We start from the raw sequence: 22,111 nt of genomic DNA, 5'->3' as shown, positions 1-22,111 counted from the left end.
TTGTAGCAGTACCCATCTTTCGAACCATAGTCCCATATAATGTAACAAACTGTGATTGCAATACCAGAAAATAGATGAGAAATCATTAACTAGTCTGATATTTCGAATCCAACAAGCTGCTGTCAGACGTTCAGTTCGATTCTGATTCTAGGTAACCGCAACATACAATCTTGTCAGGCTTGTAGTTCATATTAGTAAGAGTTTCCATAAAGAAAGAACATACAGATGCCGTCTTTTTGACTTGCAAAATGCTTGGAAGTATGGCACAAGAGATGACATTCAACATAGGTCTACGTTGTCGCATACTTATCTGTATCTTCCATCTTTACAAAACTCATTAAGATAGGCATTTTACAACGAAGATTGGTATCACCTTTCCTTGAAACTATCATAAGGATACAGTTTACCTCTGAGCAGCAAATTGTCGGTCATCAGATGCAACGTCAAGCTGGACACTAACCATCGTAATATTGTTGATATATACGGCATACAGTATTGCGAGATCATTCGCAGTATGCATATGACAGCATGGCGCCTCATACGTCATGCCACACTCTTTCATTGTGTATTCCTTTATTCCTTCGAGTAGATAACAATTAATTTATATGGTTAAACCAAAACATTATAAAACCAAAAACAAGTAGTGCATACCATTTGGCCATACCCATCTGGAATTATTATCATTCCACATCGCACCGAACCAATACTTGTTTTCTCCAGGCACCATATTCATGAGATATCTGATAGCCTCATTGGTCTCCTTGTCCGGAATCATTGCCAGATTAGCGTTAGAGCCAAGGTTTTGACAGAAAACCTTTGCATGATTGTTTCTGAATCTGAATGTCGATTTTGTGGCCAGGTAACATTTATCTCTATATCTGATCACTTTTCCTTCATTTTTTGATAAATGGCATGAACTAATGCTGTCATCATCTGTAGAAAAAAATATTGCATTGAGTAAGAGAATTATGTCAATTATACACGGAATACATTTGTGTGTTCAGTACTAAATATGAAAAATTTAAATTCTTAAAGCGAGAGCAGTTGACTAATTACTCTTAACATCACTTTGACATGGATTATACACTATGATAACCGCATGCAATTTGGACCGTCCAATCATTTATTAGTAATATGGTCTCGGATGTTGAGCTTATGTTATTTCGGGAACCACTTTAAGGAAAATAAATTTTAACTTGACACATCAGCCATTATTGTTATTCTAACGTGGGTCACTAAATATAGATAACGATTCTTCAGGCCTACAACGTTCAAATATCTGTCAGTAGTGTACATTTCAGTTTTTAAGGATAAATATTTTGTATTTTTGTGAGAATACTTCTAACCTACATGAACAGGTGAATAATTCGCACTAACACATAATTCTGGTGAAGGGTTTACATTAATGTTATGTAAATCAGTTCGACAAATCACTTCTGTGTCTCCTTCTGAGACGAGGATGCTTTAGATGCAAACGAAAGCCAAACGAGAGAATGGGATAAAAGGTGGAACTGAAAGGAAACATTCCAAATTCTCAAGGTAAGCCAAACAAATTTATGTCAGTCAAGAAGAATGTTGTGAGATCAATTAAGTTGTTTATTTGTCTATCGCCATTTTTTTGTACTTCGCACACAGTATGGTGTCGCAATATATCACGAGATCGAAATGTATCAATTTGACGTATCAATCCGCAAAGTGATACAGTTTTACCCCTATTTGTTCCAAAGTGATATATAAAATCGCTATGAACTTAAAGTCTGGGCAGACCAAGACTAAGTTCACTCTGACCATCCTCCAATCGGAACATCATTGCCTCTTTTTTATACCGCCCAAAAGTCTTCGACCCTTTGAAAGAGTCTCTGAGGTAACCGCATGAAAGAAATAATTATATAGGTTTTTGCGGGCCAATAACCGGCTAGATGGGGAAGGGTGAAATACTCATAAAAAAGATAGGCATTGGAAATAATATTCGACAACGTCGCATTAATGAAACACCTGCACTTACAATTTTAAAGTTCTTCCTGCAACTAAGAGAAACTAAATGAATCAATAAGTTGCAATATCCTCACTGGAGCGTCATGAAATAATGACTTAGTAACGACGATGGACTTGAGGACAGTCTAAAATAACCACTATTTATATCCATCGTTTTGTTAGCTAGAGATGAAAGAAAAACCAAGGAAGTCCGATTAGATGTGCTCTTCACAGTGGGTTACCTTCCCTTGGTAGAATAATCACACTTCCATAACGTAGTAGCTTTGGTGTTAAAATGCTACCTGACGAAAACCGTACGCTTTGATCACTACATCAAATTTAATTTACATTGTATTCCTGAGATCTTTAGTCTGACCAGACAATGTTAAAGGTTAGCACGAAGCCTTGCATCAAATCGGTAATATAACAAATAAAACCTATTTCGTCTTTTTACGAAGCCGCCTCTAGAGCTACTAGAGCCGCAAATATACTGCTACAAACCGGATCTCCCATTTGGCCATTTCTCACATATACAAGCATACGTGATCCTATGTCTCGAGGTCTATATTTTCGTGGACGTCAGAGGTCACACAAACATGTGATACAAGCAACCTATGGAGAGAATAGACCAACGATAATTCTACTCTTTTCGAAAAAAGTGGACCGCGAGATTTGTCAATTGTGTGACTAAGTTATGATGCGTCGGGCATAGTATAATCTGCTCAATACAGGATAATCAGCCCATGTAATGGAATATTCGAACTGCTATGTATAAGAAGATACTTTTTCTTATCGTGTTAAGGCGGACAAAGGTTCAGCATACGGTCACTCATTTATGGAAACCGCTGAGTAAAGCGACTACCCTATGTTATCGGTAAGGGATGCGCTCTGACGTAACTAGCATGGAGTAGAAAGTTCAAAAGAAAATCGGTCCAACACATTTATACATGTATAGACAAGATAGATTTGTGTTACAAGCGTCATGTGACGCCTTTGAACTTTTTGCCTTTGAAGTACATTGATAGCCACCAACACAAGTCTCATTTTTATCATTTTTTGTTTTACTTTTTCACAAGCACAATGTGAATTTAACAGCAGTTTAGAACAATTCGACGCACGACTACAAGAAGCCGCTTATAGATTTCCTTCATTTTTCAACATTTTAAATTAAATCCAGTGCGTTTATTCTAAATTCAGATGCACCATCTTACTTATAAGGCAACAAGTTTGACATAACATGTACATAACTCCGGCTAGATTATCTTGCATGTTCGGGAAATACTTATATTTTAAAAGGATGACTGTACCATTTTGTGCAAGTGACAATTGCAGATCGGCCCAATCACGTATGTTTTCTTTGTCACTTCATGCAAATACCAAGAGTCCGATCTCAATAAACATTTTATCTTCATTTTATGCTTTAATGCCATTTTCTAAATGTCTTCACTGGTCATCACATCTTCAGGATAAATTTGAGATTCAATAATTATGATCTCCTTCGCCACGAGAGCAGAATCAACAACATCCGCTTGGTCCAGTTAGTGCCGTACTACAAAGCAGAGATCACAAAAGTCGCATCTATGTATTTGGATTTTATTTTATGCATCCCTAGCAATCCTGAAGTTTAAAGGCGAACTTGATTGCATTTGCAATCCTGAAGTTTAAAGGCGAACTTGATTGCATTTGCAATCCTGAAGTTTGATCCAGAATGCATTTTATCTTTCAAGCGGTGCTCATAACCTCATTTGTAAGTAAATGTCCAAATAGTCGGAAAATATAATCCCGACTGAAATTTTGAATTTGATGCCCCCAGAGCAAAACAATTAGTATATGTTACACAACTAACCAAATCAAGTACCTCGATAAGATTCTGTACAGCTCTTGTCTTGATTGCTAGGTCACGTGTTTTTGTCAGCATCGGAATGTCAGGATCATGACAGCCCCTCGTAATTATCCGGATTTTCCAATGCTGACAACTCGACGTGATCTAGCAACCAAGATCGCATTACTATGATAATAGATGGTCTGAGGCTTAGGCCACATTTATGGCTTGATTTGTGATCAAAGTTGGAATATAAGTTGATATAATCAAGATCTCTGAGGATTTCGATACTAAGCGACATCAAGGTAAACAAATGGCGTTAACTTGCATCTAATTGGCTGTATTTGTCACCACCTTTTAGTTCACATTTAAGAAGCAGAGGAGATATATTGTACTAACCCTCCCCTCCTCCTCGGTGTCGGTTTCTATGTCCACGTCGGCGTCTGCACTGTTCAAACCACATACATATCTATTGTCTCCGTAAATATTAACAATTCTTTCTTCCTAAGTCCTTGCCAACTGATAAATGTGCTTTCCATGACACCTACCCCTTGGAAAGTGGACTTAGAGTAATTACTTTGTACATACAAGTACATTAGTTGCATATTCTTCGTCAAATGTCAGGTTATAAGCACAAGTGTGTTTGCACAGTACGTAAATACTGGTATTCGGTGAGGAAATACATTTTAATAAGTACTACATTGTTTAATAAAAGTAGGACACTGTGACCCATATAACACTTCTCACTGACTATGGTCACGTTTTGTGTTTTAAGTTTATTTTTTAGCTATGTTCATACTAAAGTCATATAACCACATCGCATTTGGGATATGTGATCGCACCGTCATAGTCTAGAGCGAGTTCGTTAATGACAAAGGCTCGTGCATATTAATGGAATGATACTGCATCCATTTTCTGAGTTTGTCAACACACACTAGTGACTCTGCTTACAATCAGGTTCTGATCAAAGTTTTAATAATGCATGATACAGAGTTTGAGAGATATTGTACGTTCTTACAGTACTATATACGCCAGCTTTGTGAAATGTTCAAATATTACGTTATGTAAAGCCATGTGAGTTAAATCAGACCCTCTTGGGTCTCATATTAGTGCAGGTGACCTTTCTAGAACCGACTGAATCACACCTGTCTGTTTTGTTATCAGAGTCAAGCGCAAAACTCACGAAATATTTCATTTTATGTTTAGTCTTTAATGTTGCTTTCTATATACTACAATTTACAGGAAAAATCAGAGAAAAATGTTATTGAATTTCTTAAGGACTACAATAAATTTCAATGATTTGTAATGGACTATATTATAGCAATATATTAAAGTAACCTTCTTTCTGCCATCTATCAAGAGGCAGAAGAAACTGGAAGCATTCCAAATAGTAATTGATTAAATTGTTCTAATGTCTTGTTTTGAGAATGTAAAGATGTAGATTAAAACCAACAAACAAGGTGTAAGGAGCTCAGCATAATAATGTTGGATCTAGTAGTCGTATTTGAAATAGCATTATTAGATATTTGTAACACGGAAAGCGGAGCGGACAAGAGGCAATAAATATAATTATATGCATCAAAATAGTTTTAGTAGTAGTGAATGTGACAGTGGTAATTATAATAGTTATAGATAGATAGATAGATAGATTGTCTAACTCTTTGAACTTGATTTAGTCTCTGTTATGTGTAGTGTTTTATGACTGTATGTCATAATGATAATGTATAGTCAAGATATTAGATAGTTATGATTTTGCCAAAGGGTATAACATTCTGTTTTAAGATATTAAGGATGTAGATTGTATATGATCGATAAATAGTAGTTAACGTAGGTGTTTGCGAACATTAATAATGAAACCTACTGACAACTTTGGGGTATTTGGCAGGTGAATTCAGGTGAATGAAGTTATTTTCCATTGGATGGGTAAGGTCAGGTGGATTCTTTTACGATGCGGGATATTTGCGAAAGGTCACGTAGCTAGTAATAGCAAACTGCGTTTTCATCCTTATTCATGTATAAATGTACGTGGACCTAGACAGGCTTTATTAGTCGTATTTCTTATGTTCTGCTTGTAACATCAGTCTTCAGATGAATATACTGTTTTGTTTAGATATTAACTGAGAGGAAACATTAATTTAAATTATTCATTGGTACTACAAGTAGTAAAATATTATTTTGGGACTACTGTGAAAAATTCAAAGGAGTTCTAGACAGCGCCATTTTGATATATCAGGACTATTGGTAGACCAGTGCATTCAAGGATCTGAAATTCATTTGGAACATTCGATTCTTTGGGGCCAAAATATAATTTTTAAAGGATTTTTTTTATATTCAATTCATAATACTGTAAGCTCCTCTTACCTTTTTAATTTATCACACTGATAAGTTATTTGTTAAGTTTTACAAAAACATTTAGCTTTGCTTCTTTCTCCTTACATTTAGCTTTGCTTCTTTCTCTTATTTGGTGTGTGATCATAGAGTCGTAACATATTAGATGCAGAACCACTATCATTGTATCAGAACTGATAGTGATAACAACATAAGGAATATTAGTAACAGTAGTAGCAGTAGTAATGTTTCTAGTGATATTTTCAGGGGTTGCACAAGCAACAGTAGTGGAAGTTGCAGTTGTTGTAATTGATGTTATATAAGCAGGAACAGTAGTAGTAGCAGTGGTTGCAGATGGCGTAATAGTAATTGTAGTCTCATTCGTAATATTATTATTAGAACACATTTTCAACATCACACATTTAGCCAACCCACCCATAAACATAGTTATATTTCAGACTGTATTCTTTTCAGACCTGTTGGTCATATTCTACAGTCTTTATGTATACCCCACCAACTTGCATCATATCACATCTGCCTCGTATGCTATCTCAACGTAACACTCCCTACTCCTCCAACTCAGTTTTCTGCTAAGAGAAACCTCCATATGATAAACAGAACCCAACTAACGCATGACATCCAAGAAAACCTAACATGTGTTACCTGCGACTTGCTTTAATTGTTTAAAACAATGACCTAGCAACCAGGTGCAGAGTATCAACTCAAAAGTGTTCTCCATGGTATATTATTTTTAGGAACCAGCTTCGCACTGCTAAACGAGAACGCTGTAAGTATGAAATAATTTGGCTTACCACCATCCTCACTATTCATAAGTCTATTTATAAGCAAAGAAATTGGCGTACCACCATCCTCACTATTTATAAGCAGAGAATTGGAGCAGCTAACAAAAATGTCACAGAAATAATTCATGCAGCAAATTCTGCCTACTACAGTACTAAAAGCAATGATTGCTCTAGCTGCAAAGAGCTCTTTGACATTACAAACTAGCTAATGTCAAGGATTCAATGAACGCCTCTTCCAACGACATTATCTCCGATCAACCTTCCGGACCTGTTTACAAATATCTTCTTCAATCCATCAGACATAAACTTTACAACACAATTTCAGTTGAATCATCGTTTGCATATAGTTATGATACATAATATGCACCCTTTAACAACATTCGAACCTGACCCTACGGATTTGTTCATAGAATTGTAATGAAGAGCGCTCCCACTACTTGAGTACATAGATTAAATATTGCCTTCACTAGCTGATATTATCAATAGCTCTCTCTTATCAGGGGAATCCCCATCATTTTCCAAAGCTGCCATTGTTAAGCCTCTGTTGAAAAAATTGACATCTTATCCTAATGATTACAAAAAACACAGTCATGTTTCTAACCTCTCATCTATTTGCAAACATCTAAAACAAAAGGTTGTCCTATTCCAACGTACATCTCATCAGAATTCAAATAGTATTTATAGCAATGTGCATATCGCCCTCATCGTAATACTGAAACTGCCCTTCTAGGAGTAGTTAACAAATTTCTCTCTGCTTTGGATAGTGAAAACAATAGACCTTGATATATTACTTCACCGTCTTCAGTATGTATTTTGATATTCAAGATGCAGCCTTATTATGGTTCAAGTCATGTTTACTCAACAGGACAGAAATTGTGTCAGTAAATGAGAAACATTCCGGCAGAGTTGAATATGTTGTGTTGTTCCATAAGGCCCCATCTTCTTCATTCTATACACTCAGCCGCACTAAAGCGTCATAGATTGACATCAAGTATCTCACCAATTGTGTGCTGATGATACTCAAATATACAAATCTAGCTGCAAAATTGAAGCTGAGGCTACCTTTAAAGCATAGAGAGGTGCAGTTCAAACGCCAAATCATGGATGACATGTAACAAGTGGCAGATGAATGCTGAAGAAACTAAAGCCGTCCTGATCACCACTCAATGACTTTCTCATTCACATCCTTTACGTCATATAATAAGTATCAGCAACGGCAACATTATACTTACACTAGCAGTAAGAAACCTTTGTGTCCATCTCGACAGTAAACAGAGATTACACCAAAGAACGTATGCAATGTTGCACATCTGGAGCTGAGACGCTTCAGCTACATTCGCAATTTCCTTTCGGTTGATGCCACGGAAACACTTGTTTGTTCCTTCTTACTTTCAAGACTGGTCTATTGTAATTCACTTCTATCTGGTTTGTCTCAATACCTACTACAAAAACTTTAAAATGTTCAAAACACGTCACTTCCGGTCATCCTTAGAGTGCGAAGAATTGAGCAAACCTACCCCCACCCCATCTCCCGATATGTAACCTTCACTTCACTGGATACCCGTTCGATCCAGAATCAAACACAAAATCTGTTCACCATGCTACATTTTCCTGACTGTCTATAGTCCAATATACCTATCTGACCATACCCGTCCATACACATCAGCTAGAATCTCACGCTCTTCTTCAGACCCTCATATTCTCATTTGTCCCGCTGTTAAAACGAAGTCATACGGGCAACATTCCTTTTGCGTATCACGAGCCCCCAACGTGGAACGACTTGCCCACAAATATTAGAACACAAGGACACTGTGATAGTATTCGATAATGCTATTAAAACTTACCTATTTAGCCTATAAGAACGTACTTGAAGATTTAATAACGTTTACTTCCCTAATTATTTTCAGCCATGTTCTTTGTTTTATATGTTCGTATTGTTTGTTTTTGTAATCTTTTCGTTGCATGTGTTTTATATGTTACCTATTATTGTAAAGCGCTTAGAACTTCCAAAGATTATGTGCTATACTAAGTTCACATTAGTAGTAGTAGTAGTAGTAGTAGTAGTAGTTTCTGTTGTTGTATCAGTAGTAGTTAACAACGAGGAAGGAGAATATGCTACCATTGCTGCTTATAATGATGTTAAGGTTACAATGTGCAAGAAGACAATGCTGATGCAATGCATCGTGTCGATGAAGGAAAACGATATAAAACATAACGGAGGAGAAGGAGAAGAAAGAAAAAGCACAGATAGGCATTAAACCTACACTTTATGCAGTCAAAATTTGGTGGGTCCAGGTTGCCGTTGTAGCATGAGACGTAGCTTATATTTGGAGGAACGGTGTAACCATAGTCACATCTGACCATTTTTCGTATGGATACACTGTCTCCGTGAACTATGGAAATTCGGTCCACCCCGTGGAACTTGCCATATCTTAGATCCAGCGGAGATAACTCGCATAAAGAAGCTGAGAAAATAGGAAACTGATAGTTATCGTAAAAACATACTGCATACATTGTAAAGATATTATTAAAGCTCAGGTCATTTCATGTCTCTACTAATGCACTATTGTCAATATTCAATATAGTCTTAAATCCATCAGGAATCTTTTAGACAATATTTTCCATTAGAAGATCATTACTGCTAAAACATTTAAATAAATAAACACAGTCTTAGAGAAATTATAAATTGTACGTGAGTTCATTCAACTAAGCAGTTAAAAAACACCGTGCACTTAGCACTGCATCTGGCGGTATTTCATAACTGATTATTTTTGGAAAAAATGATTAAAACAGACTTTATACAAATCAAGTTAACCCACAAAATAAAAGTTTATTCTGCAGATCCAAAATAATAACGTTAGACTTCGAATTCAAAAATATAATAACAATTCATTAATATAAAATGTAAACTCTGATTCGTATAAACCATATATAAGCAGTTGTATGAAATATTGACGAATAAGATTTTTGCCGACGAGATATCTATATTGGATAATAAGTCTTGCACAACTTTCAGTTTCATCCCATTTGTAGAAAAAATAAATGAAAATATCCTCTCTGATGTCTGATGGTCTTAATATTAAACGTAACTGATTGATTTACCCATTTTTTGAGATAGTTGATGGAATGAAGACTTTCGGGAACAATCATCGGTTGTTATTCTTCATTCCAGCGTGAGTCCCTGCACGAATATTCGTGGTTATTTTGTACAATGAATAGTTCGTTCAGGAGAGTAAAGAGATCATTTTGTTTGTCATTATGCTCTTCTGACAATAAAACGCAGTTGGTTTACAATAATGTACAAAATAAATGCTAAATTTGAACATATGGTTCAAGAATAGGCTGGTTCATTGTATTAACAGGTGAATTGTTTAAATGAAACTTTTAAGCTCGGATATCTTACAAGAAGAGCAAACGTAGCTTTCATCTTAGACGGTTCTATAAGTACCTGAATTTACGGAATCGAAATGGTGGAAATCCTGTAGGCTATGGCCAAAGCAACTAAAATAATAACTTTTCGTGTATTAACCATTATGTTCAAGCCTGTCCATTCCTGTTTTCTCTACACGCTGTATTTTAGTTGTTAAGTGAAAATTGAACGAGTCGGATAAAGTTACACGAGCTAAGAGAGTTAAAGACATACTATTCAGATTTCGAGTTGGCTATATTTGGTTCGCACAGGGAGTGGGATATGAAAAAGACAATTCAATTCAGGACTGGAACTCAGCCGCAAATAAATCATACAAGGCATATTATTATAACCAATTTTATGATACATTTTCCTTTCAGTTTTATATGACCATTAATTTACCTACCCATCTGCAAGATGCATTAATTAGACTCCGATATTCCGCTCATAATTTAGCCATAACGGAAGAACGGCATACCGGCATACCTACCCAATCAATGTGTATGTATGTTATGTCATAAAAGCCAAATAGTCGATGAGTATCATTTTATTTTCTAATGCCTATGGAGAGCTGAGAGACAGATTCATACCACATATTGTAAGAAAAAATCCTTGTGAAGAAATCTTCTATTCATTATTGAAGTCTACGAACCCTGTCATAACATCTGAGCTTGTACAAAACGTCTTTTCAGAATTCCACTGAAGAGATCAAATGTACCTATAACTAGATTATTTGTTTTACCTACATGCTAAATCACAGCTATGAACTTTTAATTCCGGTACATCTTTCTACAATATTTTATTGAGTGGTTTCCCTTTTTCACCCCACAGTGCTAAATATTTTTCTAATATAGCGTTCTGCATCATTGCAATCTTGTTGCGTAGCTGTAGCATTGTGAACAAATGGCATTCATTACCAAAAATCTAGTGTCAATTTCATAACCATGTTGTATTTCAAATATCCCAGATAACATTGCTTTCCAATTTTTAAAACAGTGACTTCTTTCAACAAAGACAGAAGATATTTACAAAAAAAACTTGAAACACTAAAGACTTTGGGACTTACCTTGTCGATTTGAAATCCAAATTAAATTCCAATATCCATAACAAAACAGCAATATAGTATTTATAAAACAATGAAGATTGAGAAAATGTTTCAAGTGATTGTGTGCGATAAAACGATAACGTCATGTGGAAGTGCATATGTCCAGCACTTCGTATTTTCACTTGTTCGGTCATACAAACTTCCTTTTCTCGCACTTAGTTTATATTGGACGTTTAAAGCACGACGGGAGGTGTTGCTTGCATCAGTGCTCTCGATTCTCTGAAACGCGGCTACCACCTCAAGCTGAAATCAACCATTTTATAGAGAAACACCTGTCTTTGTTTTGACCTACTGTTTCAAGAAAATCACATAAACATACCAAAATTAGGACATCAGCCAGCAACTATGGCATTTTCTGTGTCAATGTTTCATCGTTTGACATACTTCAAAGCAAATGTCAGACAGAACATCTCAAAGCGAGGGTGACTCCTGGGTTAAAAACGTCTGTGCGGGCAGGGGTAATTGTTCACTACGTCACTGAAGACCACTTTGAGGTTAAGATAATAGTCAATGGAACATCCCCTTCCGTTACCAAAACGGACTGAATGGCTTTGGCCTTAGAAAAAGACTCGGAAGCAATTGTACTTTTAATTGGGTTGTTTTGTGGAAGAACATTTGGCTGTTTATGCAAAGATTTGAACATCAGATGGGAAAATTACAACATCTAAATAAAAAACATAATTTCCAGTTTTGACTTACCAATGATGAATTAAATGCCTGCAATGTGTTTTTAGATAACAAAATATTTGATGACAGTTTAAATCCTTTTAACCTCGCCTTTTATACTGCATTTTATTTTACAATTCAAATCTCCTTTAAAATTATATTTTATATCAATTTTTCAAATCGCCTTTCAGTGAGTCAGTTTTTAGCAACACTTTTTGAAATCATCTTAGATGCTGCATCTTAGGTAACTTTTTGAAATCACCCTTGAAATTGGATCCTACATCACGTTTGAAATCGCTGTTGTAATCGCCTTTGAAAGTGCGTCATAGATCATTTTCAAAATGGCCTTTGAGATTGCCTTTAAAGTCGTGTCTTATATCACTTTTTGAAATCGCCTTTCAACATGTATTTGTATATTTGGAAACTGCCTTTTGTACGTAAATTCCACATTACATTTGAAATTGAAAGTTACCTTTAACATTACATCTTACATAACTTTTAGAATTTTTTTGAAAGTGCATCTTTATCACTTCATTAAATCTTCCTGGAAGTTTCGTATTATTATATCCCTTTTTGAAATCGCCTTTAAAACTGCATCTTATACAACATTTTAACATCGCCTTTGAAAATGCGTTTTATATACTTTTCGAATCTCCTTTGAAATTGCATTTTGTTACACATTTTAAATCACCTTTGAAACTGCAGCCTAGATCACGCTTGAAGTACCCGTTAGAGAAGTGAGAAAGAACCCGTGTTTTGATAACTGCTATCAAAATATTTCTGAGTCCGAACGTTTTGGATGAAAGAGCATAAATAGTTTGTACTCATACCACAAGTTTACCATCGCATTAGATATATATGATAACAAAATTGTTATTCAGTGATGTGCGAATGTTTAATTTGTATTGTATTTATCCATTTTACCTTAAAGGTATATATTCTACGAATGACGCTTCCTATTCTCTATTCGCAAAATATTTTCAATGTCTCTTTTTTATATACAAATTCAGAAGAGTTAGTGTCAAATGTCTGGTGAACAGATTGGATGATGGGAAGGATCGGGAGCTATATGCCGAGACAAATATTAGCAATTATTTATCTGATAATAAAATGTTTGTGTAAATAGCTTGATTGCAAGTTTGATTGGACGATAATCAATTTAGTTATTCATTTACTGAAATAAAAATATAATCAACTGATCTCTGCTATAATGAAGCTGAACCTATCATTGGAAGTTTACAAATTAAACGTACGTGTACAGTTCATGTTGCCACCCATCCAGTGACCGTCAACACATGAAAAATGTCTGTTTCCCGTGAGTATATAATTGTCCACACAGTTATAGGAAATACTGGAACCATGGGCATACCACAGTCTACGTTTTCCCTCAATCTTTGCTCCTGGAACTTCTGGGATTCTGTAACAATTAGCACCTGTTGAATGGGAAGAACGCAAACATCACTTGTTGTCTTATCCGTGCTGATTGACATCGTGCAAACTTTTTTGTTCCGATCTCATTTGTGTTCAACATATGTCAAAGGTGACGTTTTAGACGTCATATTTAACTAAGTTTGATAAAAAAACAAAATAATTCTAAAACGTACTCGAATAGTTATTTTCAGTTGGCATGATCACTTTGCAAACTTTCCTCTAACTTTCTAACCGTCTGATGATTACTGATTGAACCGAATATGTTTAGTTTCAAAGGGCAGGTGGTTGTTTAATACAGGTCTTTGAAAATCTGACATATATAAATAAAACAACCCGTAACATTACGTTTTGATTGAAGATGCAGTACATGAGTCTTAAAATAAGTTACTCTTGATCACACATCATTAAAGAAAAGTGGCTTGCATAAGATGTGAGCTCATTTTCTAACCAGTCTGAATTTCAGATGGATAAAGATAATTACCGCGGTAGATGCCAAACACAAGACAGTTTATGGCTCGCCGATCCGTTCTATTTTCTCTCAAATGTTTACAAACGAAATTAACAATATTATACTGACTACTGATATCACCCTGTTGGAGTGATGTTAGGTAATCAGTCAGGTGACATCGTATTACTTGGCATGTCTGAGCATATGCAACACTTAGATGATTGTCACTTTATACTGTGTAAATTATCATGATCAGTTTCTCATCCAACTGGTGAGGTGTTTCTAGGATACACTGAAACTTCATACTTAGTTTTAAAAAAAGTTGTATGCCTTACAAAAGAATGATTTAATATTCATTATTATACTTATGAGTATCAGTTATATCTACTGTGGAGAATGATTAGTTAACGAATCAAAAACATCCTACTATCTAGTGCTACCGATACCAAGTGTATTGGAAACATATTTCCAAAGGCCGTGAAGCATATACAAAACTTGCCCGTTTAACCAGCACACGTGCTGCAATAGACATTGATCGATACTTTGGTCTTGTATGATAATAACCTCCGATTTCGCAATTAATACACTAAGCACAAATATAGCAATACATTTTTACAATGCTATACATTAATGTTTGCCGAAAGATCTATTTACGTGTTTGTTGACAGATGGCGTCTTTTCCACTCCATGTACCATCAGCCTGGCACTGTCGACGTACAGTTCCGATCAGTTGGAAACCTTCCTCACATCTCATCATGGCGTAGCTTCCATAATCATTTCTCGTTCTACCATTATAGTCTTTGTTTTGATCAATCCAACCGTGCTCAGGAGGTTTCAGAGGCTGGCATTGTACAGCTGGAAAAGATAAAATGCAATGCTTCAATATCTCAGTCTGAAAGAAAGCCTACCCATCAATGACACATTTATAGAAGACCCAAAGAAACCCCTGATGGTATTGTCCTTCATGTATATATTCTGTCTAATATGGTCCGAAATATTAATTGTTTTACCAATGTGTGTATTATTACGCGTATTAACGACATTTTGCAGAGCCACGAACATGCCAATATAAACTATTCTTTTTGGACAGGTTAACTGATGCAACACTTAGGAAATATAGATTGATCATTGTAGAATGAATGCACTGTATATCAAAGAGATGAACAACGTAACGATCAAAATGGATCAAATGTGTTCTGCCCAAGTACAGGGTCAATTCCGTCTCTTTTCATCTATAGATAAATAGGCATCTTTAAAAATTCCCTCAAGGTAAATTCAAGATTCTTGTAAACAAAATGTCCCGTTCCTTTTTAATTAAATGAAATAAGGACCTTTCATGGTGAATACATGTGGTTCGATTAATTTGCTGTTTGTTTTTCTTGTTGTTTCGCACCTATATTTGATGTAAATGCTTACTCCAGTATTTGGAAGTGCACATTCAATGACTTATGCTTTAATACACTTCAATTATAATAATAACAATATAATTAAATATAGTTTGTCCCATGGCATATATTAATTAAATACGGTGTTCAACACACACACACACACACACACACACACATATATATATATATATATATATATATATATATATATATATATATATATATATATATATATATATATATAATTTCCAATAAATAATTAATCAGAACCTAAAAATATAAAGGTGTTACTACCACTGAGTATATAGTTCACCATTCCTGTAAGCTGTCAAACATTGTCTATGATGAAAAGCCGAATTTATATAGTACGAAAGTTTTGTTATAATCAACACATTAACATGGCACACGAAGGAAACACATTTTTCAAAAGACTAATGAAGATATTAAACTTCATTAAAATTAATTTTACTTTCTTAAACGGTCATACGATGGACAAAGCAACCAAAATTGAATTAATCTCCTACCACATAAACATCATTATTCTAGCATGATTCACTGTAGGTATTATTTATCTTAATCCTACTATGCCTACATGTCTCTATATTTAGCATATGCGCTGATCACCCAAATTTAGCAAGACGTTTCCTAAACAAATATAATAATCCACATGATATGTATTTTTCCAGTTCTAATTCAGATTAGTAATTCTAGAATACAAATATTTAAGTGAATTGTTAATATCAGTTTGCCAGTTTACTGTTATTCTTCTCCACCATTTGATTTAGCCAGACATACTCAAAACCGATGCGAAACAACATCGATCAAGATGGTTTCATGCAGTCTTTTAAACATTAAATAGCATAGGTGCGGGTAGCGAGTTATAGAAAGTTGACATATTCCACACTCCCCTAGCACAATCGCATTATTGGTAGTTTTAGGAAACATAGATACTGTTCGCAAAAGGTATATCCCCAAATTTCTGACTCATAGCAACCGGTTGGTTTTATCACAGAATCAAAATTTTAAACGTATTCTGTACGTTAAAACAGCATTTGCACATTAACATTCCTTTTCACATCTACATTTGGTTGACTTGTTTTTTTCATAAGTCTATGAGTATAGAAGACTAACTACGAGCAGACGTACATCGTGTCAAGTCTAGAAACGTACAGGACTAACAACTAGCAGTTTTACAGAGTGCCAAGTCTAGGAGCATACAGTATCAACCAATCTCATACAAGTCTAACCATTAGCAGATGTAGAGCGTGTCAAGTCTAAGAGCATACATAACTAAGTTCAAGAAGACGTACATGGTGTCAAGTCTAATTGCATACTTAACTAAGCACAAGAAGACGTACAGGGTGTCAAGCATAGGATCATCCATGTCTAATCATTAGCAAAATTATAGTGTTGTTCCCTGGACAGCAGTTTTTACAGAGAACGACCCAAGTTGGAAAGTTGCTTTTGCTAATGTCGATGTATGAGTTTCATTTTCATTCTAGGTGAAGCATAGCAACAAAATACGCATTTACTCTTACCAAGTATAGCAAGACTATTAATAACCTGCGTCATTCGGGCGAGAACATGTTGCCTGCGTCACTGGTTTGAGAACTATACAAACAGCCACAGATCCTGTCTCACACTTGTTTTACAAAATGGATGAGTCTCAGTTTTTATCAATAGGGGACTTAATGCTATCAACAAAGCCTATACAGAAGTGTGCAAAGAACAGCATTTAATTATTTGCACATGTATTGTCCCGTTAATGGTATGAGTACTTAAATACGTGTATCTTGAAACTCGTGCATAGTGCAAGGTTAGAATGTACATGTATGTCAGCTGACAATCTTATTTCTGGGTCAATTCATGTTTTGCTGATAAAATACAACACAATGTGGCCTACACTTTAACACATGCTTCGAAGCAAAAACAGGACTTAGAGAAATTATCTTTATATATATTGGTTTCACGATATTTGTTTTTATTCGCATTAAATTAAACCGCTATGTAAAGAACCGGGGTTGTAAGTTTACATTTCTTGGATCTCCATGCGTCTGACTTCTGATACTTTTTTCTTGTATATCTTAATTTCTTAATTTCAAAGGATGTTGTATATGTTGTTTCGAGTATTGCCCTCTATCTCTCTCTCCCTCATTTGCAGGTGATACTTGATTAGATGTAGACATTATTGGTAGTCATTTTAAGAAAATTATTTATTTATTGATTATGGTGTCATGATATGCGTATATTTTGGCGATAGTGCGTGGAGAGTAAGGATTCATTGATCCTGTCCCGGAAGTGAAATTGCACTTTGTATTGTTTCATATTTTATCCTCTCAAAAAGCGACAATTCAACTATGATACCGACTTCGCCGTTAGTCCATCGTTTCCGATACTCTAGATTGACGTATGATTTATTCGGATTTGTACATACTAGATAATATAGTTCTGACAATCAAAAGTAGGGACTACCCTCATAATATGGTTCCATCACTTATAACGATTCCACATTTATCTCTGCCATAAACAGCTTTAGAAAGATGTGCCTTTACGTATAATGTCCCTTTTAACAGGTATATACCTTCACACGCGGGCATCGTCTCCGAGTAAAATTTTCCATCAGGATAACAGAGTAACACTTGAGGTCCCTTCAGGGTGTAGCCGTCATCACAGCTAAAATGGACATGTTGCCCTACCTCTACACTGATGTTTAAAATTTGACCGTTTTCGATTTCGCCAGGGTAAAAGCACGTTCGAGCTGGTGAAATATAAAACAAAAGTTAAATTGTTGAATCCCATTTTATTACCATCTTAAGAGAAAATAAGGAAGACAAAAATAAATGCACACATGTATCTTCATACCCGATGTGGACGTACTGGTCAATACTAGATAATTTTTCTCAATATACCTCAAATCGATTCGAATTTATTTGGATGTGCTAACTTTTAAAGCCATATTTCAAAGTAATTAAGATTAAGCTAAAATAATATACGTGAAGGTTTGGCATCTTGTAAAATTGATAACTATATCTGACTTGTACATTATATTGTACTCCAACTACGCACAGGTTTACATGTACATGCAAAGACAAATACATGGTAAATAGATAATAATAATAATAATAATAATAATAATAATAATAAATAATAATAATAACGATAATGAGAACTTTGTATAGCGTCTAATCTTTAGAAGCTCTAAGTGCTTTACAACATTAGACAACACCTATAAGATAAAAAAACATAATGATATGATTACAAAAACAAACACCATGAAATTAGAAAACATTAAAAACATGCTGAGAATATTTAAGGTAGGAAATATTATTAGATCTTTAAGTTTGAGAGGATAAATCGATTGGTAGGCTGTTAGGTAGGTTTGTTAACTTAATGTTTTACAATGAGCAGAAAGACTCCAGCATATTACCATTGCTTTAGATCCTTCGTCAAGGCTTCGAACATCTAATTACACAAATTTTATCAAATAACTGTTTAATTAAAAATAATAAAATATTTGAACAGAAGTATTTTAATACATACTTATACAGTAAAATTGCTCCTCTGTCCATTTCCCATTTTTACACGTCAACTTGTTGTTTCCTCTCAGCCAAAAGTCTTTCCCACATTTGTATGTAACGATAGAGCCATCCGGGTACCGTTCCCAGCGTCTGCCCGAGATATAGGCATTCTGGATATCCGGGGGTGATAAACAATCCGAGTCACCTTCATAGTAAAATAATAAAAATAGCTCCTCCCTTGTAGCGATTTCTTGCTTGAAATCTTCAAGGTAATTGATTACTGATACTTTTCACAATTTTATCATATTTTCTTTCATGCTATAAAATCTTGCATATTTTTACAAAGTTCACTATTCCAATTCAAGTCTCTTGAATGCTGTGGTACTCGTACAAATACCCTTCACATTATATGCATATTATAAACCTGTTTAAAGTTTTATAAAAAAATAACAATTTCTCCCAGAACCACACACTAAAAGTTTAGTATTGTCTAGATCAATATAAATTGGCCCGTTGCATTCATCAATCAGACATATTTAAAGAATTTGATTAAAACGGATGCATTGTCTTCAGAAACTGAGCAAAATGTAGCTTTTGTTCCGGTGGAAACGTGTATACTTTTGTACAGAAGTTAGGGTAACCAGGAGGTAGGAAACGAGTTAATAGTTGGCTCTTTGTTGACAGAAACTAGCTTATTGATAATGTATTGCTTACTTAACAAGTTTTAAATCCTAGTTACGATTTCAAGAAACCGTGGTTTTAATTTATTATATAACCTTTTATAAAATTTGTGTCTTTTGCATAATATTTCAAGAACGTTTATCTTTACTTTCATACGATAATAACCATGTAACCAACGGTCACATTGTTTCTCAATTACCACAGTAATAGAACGGTCACTTCACAGTTCCTCCCGTCGGAGGTAAACTCAAAATACCTAGAACTTTGGCGTATTGCTGATCAGATATTAAAATCATTCACAGTGAACAGTGCCTGAAACGTTTAATAATAAATAAGATAAAAATGAATAAAAAGTAGAACGAAACTCATCTGGCATTTTCGTAATTAGTACTGCTGTAATAGCACGTTATGGCCTATTCAAAGTATTTGCTAAGAACTGACAGAAAAACAAGGAACTTACTCAATGGTGGACAAGTTGCATTTCCATACCAAACACCATTAGCCATACATGTCAGGTGACCGTCTCCCTCCACTGGGATATTCCCCCAACAGATCTGGATCTGAACAACATCTCCAGGAAGAAAATATTCGGATTCTGTCTCCATTACCAAGTTACCCTGTACGCTTGATCTTCTACAGTGTCCTTGAAAGGGTTATATATATATATATATATATATATATATATATATATATATATATATATATATATATATATATATATATATATATTGAAGATCATTGTAACGGCATAATGTAATTTGTCGTTTTAGATCTTGCGAACCCACCAAAATTGTTCGATTCGACACTTTGTTTTTTGGGTTTTTTTTCTTGCACATGTCCAGCACTGCATTTATGGGACCTTTGAATATAATTAATCATTGGGCACTATCAGCGTTGATGTGCATGTACAAATAATTCCTTGTCAGACAAGGTAACACACCCGAATCAGACTGAAATCATACCCACTTCCCAAACCAATGCGAATATTTTCTTTACAGTTCTAAAATCATTTCCTGTTATTAATTATTGCTTTTGGACTGCTGTTTTACGCAGCAATGTGAGTTACATGTCATACTATAATTTGATATTAAACTGAGAGAATAAATCTCATAAACACCTTTGCTTGCTATTGATGTAACTCATTTACATTACAAAACGAATCTCACAAACAGTTGCATGTGTCATTGATGTAATTCATTATATGATGTAGACATACCTGCTTCATTAAACGAATCTTCTAAAGATAAACTGTTTAATCAATTAAATTTCTCTGCACGTAATGGAAGGGTTACCAGCTATTCCATACATTAAACCTGCAAGTATTATTATATTCATATCTAATACATTTGCATATGAATACAGCAATAGTACACAAAAGTTACTTGCACATATAAAATACATAGATTGTCTTCGGAATGAATTTCGTTTCATGATTCTCACCAAAGCATTCTGGGTATTCTCCAATCCATCTCCCGTTTAGACAGGTCAGATTTCTAGTACCGTCTGTACGTGCCTGATGGATCCCTTCACCTTGTGATTCTAAACTATTTCCAGAACATGAAACGCTTATTATTTCACCACTTCGATATTCTTCCATGGTGTCTTGTTCCTCCACCAAGAAATCTTTCAGAACGTTAGGCAAACAACTTTCTGAAAAATATAAATTTTCATCTGAAAAATATAAATTGTCATCAAAGTTGTTTCATCTATTTATCTATCGAAATAAATAAATAACCATCCAACAAGTTACATCTCAACCTGTTCGGTATCTCTTTCTTGCAATCTTGAATTTGCTTCTAGATGTATTCATCCCGAATCCAACGATTAAATTAGAATAATGCCACAGTGCAACCTATAATTGGCACTAACGTAGTCACGTTTAATAATATTGACCACCCTGATCCACATCTGGGCGTGTGCTTCATGCAGATTAAGTTGTAAGTAGCTGCCGAGGGGGAAGAAATTGTAGTTTCTCGCACTTGCATGGGAACTGTATGGTCTGTTTATTAAACGGCCATGAAATGTAAGTCTCTTCTAATCTAAAATAGTCCAGTAGTCAGCTATTAGCCAAAACAGAGTTTTACTTTGTCCTTGGTCGTACTGTTGTATGTGCATTAAAAAAGTGTATCCAACATGCTATACAGGCACAAGTCCCAACTCATACATACGAGTTTGATTTAGAATTGAGACTGCATCATTTATTTGAGCAACAACGAGTCATATCCCAGTGTATGTTTCAGTTCGTTCCTATGTGGATCTTGTTAAAGAGTGATTGTCAATAGTTTATGACAAAATAACAAAATACATCTTACTGAAGCATTCAGGGTAATATCCAATCCATTGCCCATCATGGCAGTTTAATTCTGAACCTGAATCGCCCGAAAGCTGGTGACTGTGGTTCGTGGGGTCATCTGCATCGCCCTGGGGACATGCAATGCTTATTTTCTGCCCATGTCGATATGATTTCTTTGTTGGTTCATTTTTCATAAGATACTGGCTTAAACCATGTAACTGGCAATCGGCTGCAAAAAGTGAAAT

General features: G+C 35.0%; 1 protein-coding gene across 1 annotated transcript in view; it reads right to left on the bottom strand.

The window, feature by feature from the left end:
- LOC149780008 (coagulation factor XIII B chain-like) overlaps positions 1 to 22,111 on the bottom strand; it is a 39,060-nt gene that overhangs the window by 5,119 nt on the left and 11,830 nt on the right. Inside the window, exons 5-13 of the mRNA XM_089936731.1 lie at positions 21,886 to 22,095; positions 21,014 to 21,223; positions 20,034 to 20,216; positions 18,915 to 19,097; positions 17,956 to 18,132; positions 14,641 to 14,841; positions 13,361 to 13,540; positions 9,192 to 9,392; positions 652 to 933 (exon numbers count right to left, since the gene is read on the bottom strand). Of these exons, the coding sequence (XP_089792857.1) occupies positions 652 to 933; positions 9,192 to 9,392; positions 13,361 to 13,540; positions 14,641 to 14,841; positions 17,956 to 18,132; positions 18,915 to 19,097; positions 20,034 to 20,216; positions 21,014 to 21,223; positions 21,886 to 22,095 (1,827 nt within the window). The remainder of the gene's footprint in view (positions 1 to 651; positions 934 to 9,191; positions 9,393 to 13,360; positions 13,541 to 14,640; positions 14,842 to 17,955; positions 18,133 to 18,914; positions 19,098 to 20,033; positions 20,217 to 21,013; positions 21,224 to 21,885; positions 22,096 to 22,111) is intronic.

This window comes from Sinohyriopsis cumingii, chromosome 16 (genome assembly GCF_028554795.1).
Source record: "Sinohyriopsis cumingii isolate HCF-2022 chromosome 16, ASM2855479v2, whole genome shotgun sequence".
NCBI lineage: Eukaryota > Metazoa > Mollusca > Bivalvia > Unionida > Unionidae > Sinohyriopsis > Sinohyriopsis cumingii.
The sequence above is the reverse complement of the archived record's forward strand: the minus strand, read 5'-3'. Positions and strand labels throughout refer to the sequence as shown.